The sequence below is a fragment of the Bos javanicus genome, chromosome 22, assembly GCF_032452875.1.
Source record: "Bos javanicus breed banteng chromosome 22, ARS-OSU_banteng_1.0, whole genome shotgun sequence".
Lineage (NCBI taxonomy): Eukaryota > Metazoa > Chordata > Mammalia > Artiodactyla > Bovidae > Bos > Bos javanicus.
The window spans coordinates 48288378-48302248 of record NC_083889.1 but is presented as its reverse complement, the minus strand read 5'-3'; the positions used below and the strand labels follow the sequence as shown (position 1 = coordinate 48302248).

Sequence of the window (13871 nt, the reverse complement as noted above, 5' to 3'; positions counted from 1 at the left end):
CATATTTATTTTAGGAATGGGTTCTGTTCTAGTTATCCTTCTAAAAATTTCTTGGTATAATATATTTTAGCCATGCAATATTAAAATAAAGATATAAGACTAAAAAAAGTAATTCATACACAGGACACGGGGTACTAATGAACTCCAATAACAAAAACAAATTTAATTCCCACACTGATTTCCACTGGTATTTCCTCTTTTAAAATTAGTATCTCTATGATTCCCAGACATACTGATAAAATGTACAAAATATCATGTTCTTTCCCAAGCTCCTTTTCTCTTTTTAACATTTTAATGACACTAAAATGGATTTTTATCTAAGAAACTAAAAAATTTTTTTCTTGTTTTTTACACTAAAAATTTAAAAATGCTTTCACCCTATATAAAAAGTGCATCTGTTGGAAATAATTCAAACATTAGAGTATGCAAAATTTAAAAATCAAGTTTTCTGTGATCCAACCCCAGAGATAACCACCCAGTTTAACCAATTTATAGTTTTTCATGTTGTTTACACATACATAAAACATAAAGCACACATTTTTGTTTTTTCTGAGTAATGATGGAATCATATTCCATTCTGCAATTTGTTGATTCCTTCTGCTAACTACACATTTGCATTATATGAATGGATGTGTGACAAATTCCTATTCAGGGGCATTTGGATGTGGCCCAGGGTTGAGTACTATGTTGGAACACATTCCCTGTTATCAGACAGCAGGGTCAAAGCCACTGATGGGATGTGCTGTCCCACACTCACACCAGGCTGTGTATATTACTAGTCTTCAGAACTGTCAGTTTGCTGGGCATTTTAAAAACTATTAGATTAAAACATTTATGTTTTTTTGATCTTTTATAAATGATCTATTTGATCCTTTGCCCATTTTTCTAGTATTATTTTTTTCCTAGACTTCAAAGAGATCTTGTACTTTAGCAACAGCAGTCCTAAGACTGTTTTATTAAACTAACTGATACTGTCAATTGTAAATCTAGAAAATGATCTTTTTTTTTCTTTTGTGGCTACCGGGTTTTATCTCATATAAAGGATCCATTCCAAGCTTATCAGTGAATAAAAGATTATATGTACATAACATAAATGTACTTAGGCTAGCAACTTATGTTTCTTTTTTAATGTTTATACCTTACTTATTTTGGAATATGAAATGAAAGGAGTTCAAGTAGGTTTTTTTTTCTTCTTTTTTCAAATAGCTATCAGTTTTTCCAATATCATTTTATTCTATCCTCTCTTGCTGAGTTAAAATACTGCGTTTATACAAACTCTCAGTTATAAATGAATCACAGGTATGAAATGTACAACACAGGGAATAATTATATAATATCTTTGTATGTTTAAATGATGACTAGATTTATCATGGTGATCATTTTGAAATATAATAGAAATACTGAATCATTACGCTGTATACCAGAAACTAACATAGTATTGTAGGTTAATTATATTTCAAATCCACAAACTCACAAAAAGAGATCAGATTTGTGGTTACGAGGCAGGATATGAGGGGGAAGGGGGATTGGATTATGACAGTCAAAAAGTTCAAACTTCTAGTTATAAATAAGTACCAGGGATGTAATGTACAACATGATGAATATAATTAATACTACTGTACATTATATGAAAGATGTTAAGAGAGTTCTTATCACAAGGGGAAAAAAACTTTTTTTCCTATTTCTTTAATGTTGTACCTATATGAGTTGACGGATGTTGATTACCACACTTACTGTGGTAATCATCATGATGTAGGTAAGTCAAATCATTATGCGGTACAACTTAAAACTTATACAATGCTATATGTCAATTATATCTCAATAAAATTAGAAGAAAAAAAGGCGACTGTGGGACAAAAGGGGAAAAATGAATAAGGTCTCTAGATTAGTAAATAGTATTAATGCTAACTTTCTGGTTTTGATCCCTGTACTATGCTTTACAAGGTGTTAACATTAGCAGAAGCTGAATGAAGAATATAAGGAATGTCTTTATACTATCTTTGCTAAGCACTCTGCACATGTGTTAAGTCTAAAATAATTTCAAAATAAAAGTTAAAATATGTAAAACTAAAATGAATGATTGAGTATCTTTATAGTCTGGATTTAACTGTGAAAAGGCTATTCCCTTCATTAATCAATTATGAACTAACTCAATATTTTAAAAATGTATCTTTGTAAAATGCCATATTATCTGGCAGGGTTAAAGCACTCTCAACCGCTCTTTCAGTTTTTCTGCTTTTTCTCGTGACTGTCATGCATTTATTCTTTCATAAGAATGATAGTATTGTCAAGTTTCAAAACAACTTACTCAAGTAAATCTTCAGTACCTTTCAGCAGACTGTTTTTCTTCCTCCTACAGGTTCCATATGCTCCTTTTAAGATAATTTCTTAGTGTATTTTTTTTTTTTTGGTTCATGTGAATTGGATAGTTTCTTCCAAGATTTTTTATAACATTTGTTAAAATCTATTCAACAGTTTCATTTTACTTTCAAAATCTTATGAAATTACTGTTGTGCTTATACAAGAAAGCTATTAACTTATATGTGGATTTTGAAATTTCTACTTGTTGTAGGCTCTGTATTCAAAAACTTTTCACAGTTAATTTCTCCCCCATTCTCAGCAAAAAAATAATTTTGCCTCTTTGTTGTCAATATTTTACTACTTTTGTCTGTCTAGTTATATTGGTTCTTTTCAGAAAAATACACATAATGATAAAGCAAGCACCTATGTTGTGTATACAGCTTTCAAAGGAATTTCTTTCACTTTAGGCTTGATATACAATTTTTTAAAATCATTTTGAGGGACTATCTATTTAAAGACATCAATCCAGATGAATATTATGCCTTATCAAATAATTTCTCTTTTGATCTACGAATATATAGAAGTGTATTACTAAATTTTCCTAATTTTGACTAATCCTTATATTCCAAGAATGAACTTCCTTCTACTTGGTGATGCTGCTCTCAGAGAACTAATGTGATTTCATTTGTATCTGATTTCACTTTTTTCCCCAAGTATTTTTTGTATCAATATTTATAAACTGATACTCAACTGCAGTTTTCTGTTTTTATTTTTTGACTTTGGATCAAAGATTATTCTGTCCTGGTAAGACAAACTAGGAAGTTTTCCTTGATCTCCATACTCCGTGATAATTTTTTTTGGCTTTACTGCACAGCATGTGGGATCTTAGTTCCCCAACCAGGGATCAAACTCATGCCACCATGCAGTAGAAGCGTGGAGTCTTAATCACCCCAGGACTGCCTGGGAACTTCTGGAATACTTTAAAGGGTGAAAGAATTTACCTATGGAATTATCTGACCTAAGTACTTTTTGGACTGAGCTCTCTGACATTAAAAAAAAAAAACAAAAAAACTTCATGTTGTTATCTACTTAAACATTTTATCTCTTCTTGATTTCATTTAACTAATTGGTATTATCTTGGAAAATTACTCATTTCATTCAGATCTTACTATTATTATTTGTTTTTGTTTTAGTTATTTTTTGACTGCACCAAGAGGCTTGTGAGATCTTAGTTCCCCAAACAGGGACTGAACCCAGGCCCTCGCCAATGAAAGTACAAAGTCCTAACCTCTGAACTGCCAGGGAATGCCTTCATTCAGGTTTTCAAATTTATTAACAGAAATGCACAAGTCTTTAAATTTCCTCTATATTTTGTATGTTGAGCTTAATGCCTTTCTTTTTCCTTTATTAGGACAATTGGTAGTTTATCTCATTGAACCCATCAAAGTCTCCTTTTCAGTCCTGCTATTATGTTTTTCAAGTATTAATTTCTCTTTCCTTTATAGTTCCCTTCTTTTTGTTAGGCTAAAGTTTTATATTATTACTCTTTTTCTAATTCTGAAGTTGAATACTTTATTCATTTATTTTTGAGAAGGGGTGTTTTGAAATTAAAATTCTTTTCTGTGTGGCTATTATCTACATACCTTTTCCAAGTTACAACTGTCTTCAGTTCGACTGTCCTCTGAGTTGTCTGTATTCTTCTCATCATCCGCTTTATCTGCGTTTGCAAATACAGAGGCCACTCGGACCACAGGCAAGGGCACATCTCGAGGGACAAACCTAACCGAGCTGACGGGCATGGTCCACAGTTTAATTTTCTTAAAAGATTTGGTTTTGGCAGAATATCGTGATTCACAGACAAAAACATCCTCATCTCGAAAATTTTCTGGGCATAATTTAAAGTATTCCTGGTGCATATAAGAATAAAATCAATTAGGTGAATTTTCTGAAAACCAATCAACCAAAAAACACAAAAACACCAACCAAGCAAAGAAATAAAAGCTAAAGTGTTAAGACTTTTTGACAACAACAAATGGTAAATGGTTAGAGATCAGGAGTATTTCCTTATATAGAATGGCATTACTTAGTATATTCTATTTAGCTTATTTAGTTTACCTCCCTGATGAACAGGGAGGCCTGGTGTGCTGCAGTCCATGGGGTCGCAAAGAGTCGGACACAACTGAGCGACTGAACTGACCTGAAGTTTTACCAACTGCTCCTATGACAGTACATTAGTATTTTAGACAGCTAGTTCTTTAAAGCTTTGAGCCTGTGCCTATAGTAGACAGACAAACAAAAAGTACACCATATTACCTAGAACCACACTGAAGATTTAATGATTCTTCAGAAAATGTCATCTTTAAAAATTTGTCTGGCAATATAAAAAAATTTAAGCTAACTGCATATAGCTATATAGCACAGGCAGCAAAGGGTCTTTCACTTTTATGCTCAGATTTATTTGTCCTCAAATCTTTACATAAAGCCAGAGACACAGCCTAAAAAATTCAAACAGTTTTAAACAGAGCTATTCATTTCGTAAATATCAATTTTCTGTGGTTGTGAAACTCCATGTGAACTCCATGAAATAATTTACTGTTTGGGGATCAATAAGTTTCTTACCTTGACAAACATGACCACACATTTTCCTAGAATTTTACTAACAGGAACTTTATTGTAATAGTCACTCTTAAAAACTTCTTTTTCTAGAAATTTCCGTGTAGCCAAATGGAATGTTTCATTTGGCCGATAAAACCAACAGCCATACAACCATTTTTCACCTCAAAAACAAAGAGGGAAAAAGAGAGAGAATTACCATTAATGGAAATAACATATTCTTTGTAAAATGAGCAAATACTCCATCCAATCTGCCGTGGGCTGAACCGAGCAATGTGCTTTTAGGCCATGGTTCCTTAACAGAATTATCTTAGAAGAAATAATACTAAAAATACTAAAGTGAAATCACACCTAAAAATGCTACTTTCCCCATTATAGTAAAAGAAGTAAAATAAATAGAACAAGGAACGGGATGGGACCTACTCTACTCTGCTGGGTCAGGACACAGCTAGAGCTGTGTGCTTTAATAAGGATGTAAGACATACTAAAGGACATATGTAGCACTTGGGTTCAAGAATACAAAGGTAAATACCTTTGTATTTATGATGTATTTATGAAAGAACTGGATTGTCTGGATCACACTTCTGCTTGGTTTTGGCTTCATTAACTCCTATTCATTCTCTGTTTCAAGATAAAGCCAACTGTTCTAGGAAGCCTTTTTGAAATCAAATTTGAAGCCAAATTCTAAGCCACATGTCTCTCTATAACAATTTCTTCTTTATTTGTGACTTTTACCAGAGTGGTTTTGCCAGGGACAAAACACAGACCTTTTGTTCTGGTTCTCGGCCATCCTACAGGGTTTGGCTCCCGGATTTTTTTAATAAGTATCAGTTGAATGAATGAATCTCATCTAGACTTCAAGAAGTTGCGTCTCTTTTGACTCAGCTATGCCACTGCCCAACAGAGCTCGATCCTATGTTCCTCATATAGTGGGTATTGAATTGTACTTATTAAGAGTGTAAAACAACTACTGTGGAAAGGCATAAAGATGTCTGAGTTACAATTTCCTTCCCTGAGAAACAAGGAGTAAGATAATCACATCTCACCAATTTGCTCCCCAATTTAAAATGAACTTACCAGCAGAATCTTCCCACAGTCTCTCAATACAGACGATATGCGGTTGTAGATTGACCTCTGAGGGCTCCACATAGACGTAATCTCCAACATGGTACATGCTGTTCTTGAAGCTGCAGTCCTGGCTGTATGTGCGATGTAAGCCTGAGAGGCCTGCAGCTCCTGAGGAATCTTCACTCTTTTCAGCTTCTTAGGTGAAAAAGAGAAAAATGTTCTCATGAAAGGGATGTGGCAATCAGATGCAGGATTAAAACTACACGTACTAATACATTTAATTCTTTTCCAGATACTCCAAGGCAGGATTCAGGACAAATAGTATGATATACACATTCCTAACAGTCTCTACTCAAAATTGTCTTTTAAAATTACAACCAACTGCCATTAATTTAAATAAATACATAAAGTATCTACAGAATAAAAATAATCACCATAATAATATATGCTCACTGTAGTCATTTTGGATGATACAAAAAGGTATAAAGAAGAAAACAAGCCACTCATAAATCATGTGATCCTAGAGATAATCTTGTATGTACTTTCTTGCCATCTTAATACCTCTGAAATTTCTTTCTTCTGACTGTTATTACATGGTTATGTCACAATGAATGGAATCTTAGAACTAACGAGACATGTATTTCATACAACATACTGTAAACTATATATGAAAAGTATTAGTCACTCAGTCGTGACGGACTCTTTGCGACCCCATGGACTGTAGCCTGCCAGTCTCCTCTGTCCGTGGAATTGTCCAGGCAAGAATATTGGAGTGGGTTGCCATTTCCTTCTCCAGGGATCAAACCTGTGCCTCCTGCAATGCAGGCAGATTCTTTACTGTCTGAGCTATCAGAGAAGCCCAGAAACTGTATCTTTATACACTTAATATCATAAAAATTTCCTCTGAGATCAAATGCTTTTCAAGAAGATTTTTAGTTTTGCTAAAGAATATTTTTTAATGGCTTCCATATCACAAGCTGGAATCAAGATTTCCAGGAGAAATATCAACAACTTCAGATATGCAGACGATACCACTCTAATGGCAGAAAGCCAAGAGGAACTGAAGATCATCTTGATGAGGATGAAAGACAGGAGTCAAACAGTGGGCTTAAAGGTCACCATTCAAAAAACTAAGATCATGGCATCTGGTCCCATCACTCATGGCAAATAGATGGGAAAAGAGTGGTAGCAGTGACAGATTTTATTTTCCTGGGCTCGAAAATCACCATGGATGATGGCAGTCATGAAATTAAAAGACGCTTAATCCTTGGAAGGAAAGCTAAAACAAACCTAAACAGTGTATTAAAAAGCAAAGATGTCACTTTGCCAACAAAGACCTGTTATAGTCGAAGCTATGGTTTATCCAGTAGTCATGTATGGATGTCAAAGTTGGACCATAAAGAAAGCTGAGTGCTGAAGAACTAATGTCTTCAAACTGTGGTGCTGGAGAAGAGTCTTGAGAGTCCTTTGGACTGGAAGGAGATCAACCAAACAATGCTAAAGGAAATCAACCCTAAATATTAATTGAAAGGACTGATGCTGAAGCTCCAATACTTTGGCCATCTGATGCGAAGATCTAACAATGGAAAGGACTCTGATGCTGGGAAGGACTGAAGGCAAAAAGAGGAAGAGGGTGGCAGAGGATGAGATGGTTAGATAGCATCATCAACTCAATGGACATGAATCTGAGCAAACTCTGGGAGATAGTAAAGAACAGGGAAACCTAGCATACTATACAGTCCACGGGGTCACAAAGAGTCGGACATGACTTAGCAACTAAACAACATGTAAGCCATCATTTACAAACACCATAGTTTTTTCTTTAGTAAAAAGCTTTGCCGTTTCTTTGATTACTTCATTCGGATAATTTTTCATAAACAGAAGATCTGGAAATAAGCACATTAAATGTTTTTAAATGCATGTTCCAAATTGACCCCCAAAGTCTATACCAATCTAAATCCATCACTATTTGGCTACAAGGGAGTAGGGGTCTGTTTCTCCATTTACTCTCTAACACTGGTATTATACATTTTTAAAAGAGTTTTGACAATTTTGGCAGAAAATGTTGTCTAGTAGTTGATTAATCAAATGAATCCTTGTGACATATGCAGTAGATTCACAAGGTTCTTGAGAATTTTATGCCAGCAGAAATGCTGCCCTGAAAGGGACAGAAAGGGTACAAAATGAAAGGCTGGTAACCCCCCAAACTCTAGAGACAGGAAACAGGCTGACAAAACAACTCAGGTACAAACATGTGCTCCCTCTCATGAGAAAAGATGATTCGGGGGTAAAGTGTGGAGCCACAGAGAACTAGTTCCAGGCCTTGAAGCCTAGTATTTTCTCCTGCAGCCTTCACTTCTTCTGTTTCCGCTAAGGTTCTTTTTTTTGTTTTGTTCTTTATCTTAACATCTTAGAGAGATTTCACTTAAATATTTGGTCCATTTAAATAAATATCTGCTTCTATTTAAAATGTTAAAACACTTAAAAAGCTGACTGGAAGCTCTCCAGCATACACAGGCCAGCATACACAGAGCTGGGTGAATGATGGATTTCACTGAGGACCAGATGTTATCTTTAGTTTTCCCCCACTGCCTGCTGCATTTTTCAAGAGAAAAATTCTCCCTGTCCCAAGATTAAAAGCTATTCTAGGAGATCAGAAGTTTAGAAGGTCAGGGGTCTCACTATTTAGTATAAATCCTTTCCTAACTCCCCTCTTCAGAACCATACCCCAACCCTTAGGTCAGCCTGGTATCCCTGAGTCTGGACACTTCAGGGATGAACAGTCAGAGGAAGGGTGGGGAGGTAATCTAGAGGTTCAACTCCTTTAGACTTTCAACTCAACTTTTTGCTTCCAGTCTTGCATGCACCTTCATTTTTCAGGTGTACAGGGCATTCTAATGCTTGCGCCTTTCTCAACAGGAAATGGCCTAAGGTCTTTATCCAACGGTAGCCTTGAAGCCAGCATTAGCTATCAATTTTTCTAGCTTCTAAATTTTAACTGCCATCATCTTCTCTTCCACTATTTCCTTCGCTTTTTTTGAGGGGAGTGAATGATTTTGTGCTTGTTTTAAAAGCCCCCTTTCGTCATTTGAATCGTTTTGGAAGGAGCAATGGTATCTGCATACCATCTGCCCACGTTTATGTAGTCTTATTTTGCTTACTGAGCCAAGTAGGAATAGTTAGTTCTGGCATTTAATATAAAAAAACAGGGTGTGTGACATCTTGTTTCCTTCAATTTCCACTGATTATTAAGAAATCTACTCCGTGACTTAAAGACAGAGAAGGCTGACTGACATACAACCACCATTCTTTTCAGCATTTTGCCATCTTTCAATACTCATAAATAACTAGTTACAACAACCTTCAGAGTACTCTGCTTCTAAGCTTTTCCTACTCCATCCTTCCAGTGCTGACCTCACATTCTACGGCAAAGTACCACTTCCTACCTACCTCCAGTCTCATGCTGGGGAAGAGTCTCTGAATTAGTGCAAAAGGTGAGTAATTACTGACAGGGATGCTCTGGCAGCCTCAGAAAGCAGTCCTTTGCAGCAGTCCTCCTTTGCTCTCATCAGCAAAGGCTCCCAGGCTCAGAAGACAGGTACCACATTGAAAAAAGAAATCCAAGTCCCCGTCCCTGGGATTCTCCAGGCAAGAACAGTGGAGTGGGTTGCCATTTCCTTCTCCAGTGCATGAAAGTGAAAAGTGAAAGTGAAGTCGCTCAGTCGTGTCCGACTTTTAGCGACCCCATGGACTGCAGCCTACAAGGCTCCTCCGTCCATGGGATTTTCCAGGCAAGAGTACTGGAGTGGAGTGCCACTGCCTTCTCTGCATTGGAGGCTACAACATATGAATTTTGGTGGGGGACATAATATTCAGTCTATGACAGCCTAATCTTAATAAGTCATACTTTTGCCAATTTTTGGTTTAGCCTGTCATTTGCTGAGAAAGGCGCATCAAGATTCTAATAACTGAAATGTTTCCCTTTTCAGTTCTGTCAGCTTTTGCTTCATGTACTTTGCAGCCCCACTGTTAGGTACATTTTGTTTGCTGCTTAGTTTCTAAGTCGTGTCTGGCTCTTCTGCGACCCCATGGACTGCAGCCTGCCAGGTTCCTCTGTCCATGGGATTTCCCAGGCAAGAATACTGGAGTGGGTTGCCATTTTCTCCTCCATAGGTACATATACATTTATAAGTATTATATGTTTTTGACCCTTTTAACATTTTAAAATGTCCCTCTTCATCTCTAGTAATATTTCTTAAAGTTTATTTGTCTGATTAATATAGCCACTCCAAGTCATTATGGTTACTATTTGCATGGTGTATCTTTCCCCTTCACCTCATCAGCTTCTCGCAACTCCTCTACACACGGGCAGCTTTCCAGTTAACCAAGAATGTGTGAAGAGCTTATGTTAGTCCTTCTACAATAATTTTCAGGATATTCCTCAACGTCAACTGTTACCTGGGGCAAGCAAAGCTGCAAGTTTACTCAGTTCATTCCTGCATCAACTGCTTTTGTTGGTGGTCAAGACATAAAACCACCCCCTCTTCCAGTCCAACACACACCCACACACACCCATGCACTCTCTCTCTCTCTCATCATCATCAATGAGCACATTCCCTATGGCAAAAAGCTGCTGGTTTCTACTGGCAGGTAGCCCTATGCTGGTAAATTCAGTCCTCACCAACCAGGTTCCTTTCTCTTCTCTTTTGCATATGCCACTGCTTATGAGAATTTGCTTAAATCAACTTATTTTGCTCCCTTTCCTGAGGAAAAAATTCTAAGGAACAGACTTGATGCCAAAGATAAATATGACTCTTGGAAAAGTTATACATTCTAGTTATTTTATGTGAACTCTTTTTTCAGGAATGATTAACTTTCTAATAAAAGTTCCTACTTTCAAATATTTCTAAGCTCTGGCAAGTGACTCAAGGTAACATTTTTAGGTTGATACAATTAAAATAAAAATTTCCTCCTCCTTAAGTGGTTCAACCAAAGTATCTACTTGTCTTGAGTCCATATAAGGACAGCTATGCTGTTGAACAATAGGGCAGAAACTTTATGCACTCACTGCTGAGAATGCTTTTGAGCCTCAGCTGGGCCCCTTAGGTTTTTATTTACTAGCAGTATTAAGAGGTATTAAGCTGCCACGTTTGTGAATTAACTGACTCTGTTCTGGAAATACTAAGAGTAAGAGCTGTGTCACAGGCAACTTACAATCTTTCCCAGTCTGACGACTAAGTTGATACTGACAGAAACATTTCCAGCTTACCATGTCCATTTGGTAAGAGCCAACACCCTGAGTCTTCATTTATACAAAGAGAGGTCTACTCTACAGCAAGACCACCTAGGATAGAGTATAATGTTCCTTCACATTTAACAAAATGAAAAGAAACTAACCTCTTTTTTCTTCTTCTCGTTTTAGTTTATCTTCCTCTATTTCTTTTGGCAGTTTTTCCTTCTTTTCTTTCTCCACATCATTATGCAAATGTTTTGTGGTATAGCTGAGTGCTGGTGAAAGAAGGATCTCTCCATTTTTGCAGAGTTCATCACGAATTTTAATAAAAAACTGCTGAAGTTCTACCGCATCCTCATATATTTCAGAATCTGTCCTATAACAGCATCAAGAACATTCATTGACAATATGCTTCTTTCAAACACCCTGATCATATGTTAAGCATTCTATGAAATGCTTCTTTACTGTATTCATTGATATAGTGATAACTTCTGAGCAGTTCTAGTATGGGTATCTCCTTAAAATTTGTTCAATTTTACCTCAGTGAGCCTCCTGCCCACCAGTTCCCATTTCTTTAAGGCTCACTCCCTGTATAGCTCATGTAAAATCATCCAGCTTCCTGGGGGAGAAACGTGGTACATTCACTACTAAGTTTGGCAACAGAAGAGGGATGCCAGAACCAAGGACTATACTAAGGCTTCATACCACATCTAACACTTACCTGAATCTAATCTTGGGATTAATTCTAACTTTCTTTTAGTTAAGGGATCAACACACTAGATAAAATATTAACAGAAGATTTAGCCTTTTTTTAGGGGGGGGATCTATATCATGGTTGTCTAGGCTGCTGCTGCTGCTGCTAAGTCACTTCAGTCATGTCCGACTCTGTGTGACCCCATAGACGTTAGCCCACCAGGCTCTCCTGCCCCTGGGATTCTCCAGGCAAGAACACTGGAGTGGGTATCTAGGCTGCTAGGACTCAGTAAATATTTGAACCTAAATTGCAAAGTCCTGAGAGTATCATAAAATGGGTGTAGGCCTCAGAGTTAGTGTTCATTTTAGTTCCCGAGAAATACCTACATAATTCTGGGGAACCAGCAGAGGCAACACAGTGAAAGATAGAAAAAAAAAAAATCATCTGTGTCATACTGAAAACTTTTAAGAGATTCTCCCCATTTATAAAATTAGACGATTGGGCAAAATGAACTTCATAATTTAGACTCAAAGAAATTTTATTACTATTTGTCATCCACTGTGTTGGTCTGAGGAAGGCCTAAAGATAATTCTATTAACTACTAGGAATATCAGGGCTTGAAAAATTATTCACAAGGATAACCAGAGACAAAGACTTAGCAGCAGTCATGGAGGCATTCTGGCCAGGGCAGTGTGGATGCTGCAGCCAAGCCCAGTCAGCTGCTTGCTGACACCGACCATTAGAGCATCTTACTCCAGAATGCTGACCACAAGCACAGGTGACCTGGCAACCTAAAACACTGCCAATAACAACCCAGATGGGTGTTTCTAGGAAGATTCTAAAATCTTTTCGGGTTACAGAAATGCTAACACTTGTAGGAAAGCAATAAAACTAAAACGGGCCAAGGGAAGAAACTTCAACGACACTATTCTGATGCCTATTTTCTGAATAGAGACTTCTGAAGGCTGTTCACTTGAAATTAATTTTATAAGAGCTTATAATTACAAGTATAAAATTAAAACTGAAAATGCACTTTTGATAATCCATGCTACTTTCAAAGGGCAGATTTATAATTCCATCATGCACTCAGAACACTATAAAAACTACAAATTGTGTTAATTTTAAAATTACAAATTGTTTACTTCTGGGTTTTTCATTTAGTACTTTTGGATCTTGACTGATCTTGGGTAACTTAAACTGCAGAAAGTGAAACCTCAGACAAAGAAGGGAATATTGTAAAGTTACGTTGGACTCTACTCCAGTACTCTTGCCTGGAAAATCCCATGGATGGAGGAGCCTGGTGGGCTGCAATCCATGGGGTCGCTAAGAGTCAGACACGACTGAGCGACTTCACTTTCACTTTTATGCATTGGAGAAGGAAATGGCAACCCACTCCACTGTTCTTGCCTGGAGAATCCCAGGGACGGGGGAGCCTGGTGAGCTGCCGTCTATGGGGTCACACAGAGTCGGACACGACTGAAGTGACTTAGCAGCAGCAGCTACCTCCTAGGCCTCAACAGCAAAAGCTAATCAGGTCAATAATGGGAGAACGAAAAGAGTTTATTTCTTACAGATACAAATCTGCTTAGTTCCTAAACTAATCATGTCATCTATACAAGGAACAAAGCTGCTAATAATCTAAGAAAGAAAGAAAGTGAAGTTGCTCAGTCATGTCTGACTCTCTGCGACTCCACGAAGTATAGCCTGCCAGGCTCTTCGTCCATGGAATTTTCCAGGCAAGGGATAATAGAGTGGGTTGCCATTTCCTTCTCCAGGGGATCTTTCCAACCCAGAGATTGAACCCAGGTCTCCTGTACTGCAGGCAGACTCTTTACCATATGAGCCACGAGGGAAGCCCAATAATAATCTAAGAGACAAATGTATTGTGGAAGACTCATTCATAGAACTAAGCCCACGAAGTAATGGGGGTAGGGTATGGGGTAGGGAGAAGAGGAGTGACTT

General features: G+C 37.1%; 1 protein-coding gene across 43 annotated transcripts in view; it reads right to left on the bottom strand.

Annotated features, from left to right (window-relative positions):
- Positions 1-13871, bottom strand: part of PBRM1 (polybromo 1) — a 106906-nt gene that overhangs the window by 30219 nt on the left and 62816 nt on the right. For 33 of the 43 annotated variants that reach the window (XM_061396724.1, XM_061396738.1, XM_061396722.1 and 30 more), the window contains 4 exons: positions 11380-11591; positions 5992-6177; positions 4921-5078; positions 3945-4208 (listed from right to left, as the gene is read on the bottom strand). In XM_061396724.1, coding sequence (XP_061252708.1) covers positions 3945-4208; positions 4921-5078; positions 5992-6177; positions 11380-11591 — 820 coding nt within the window. The remainder of the gene's footprint in view (positions 1-3944; positions 4209-4920; positions 5079-5991; positions 6178-11379; positions 11592-13871) is intronic. The other 10 variants (XM_061396725.1, XM_061396754.1, XM_061396730.1 and 7 more) reach the window with 1 other exon arrangement.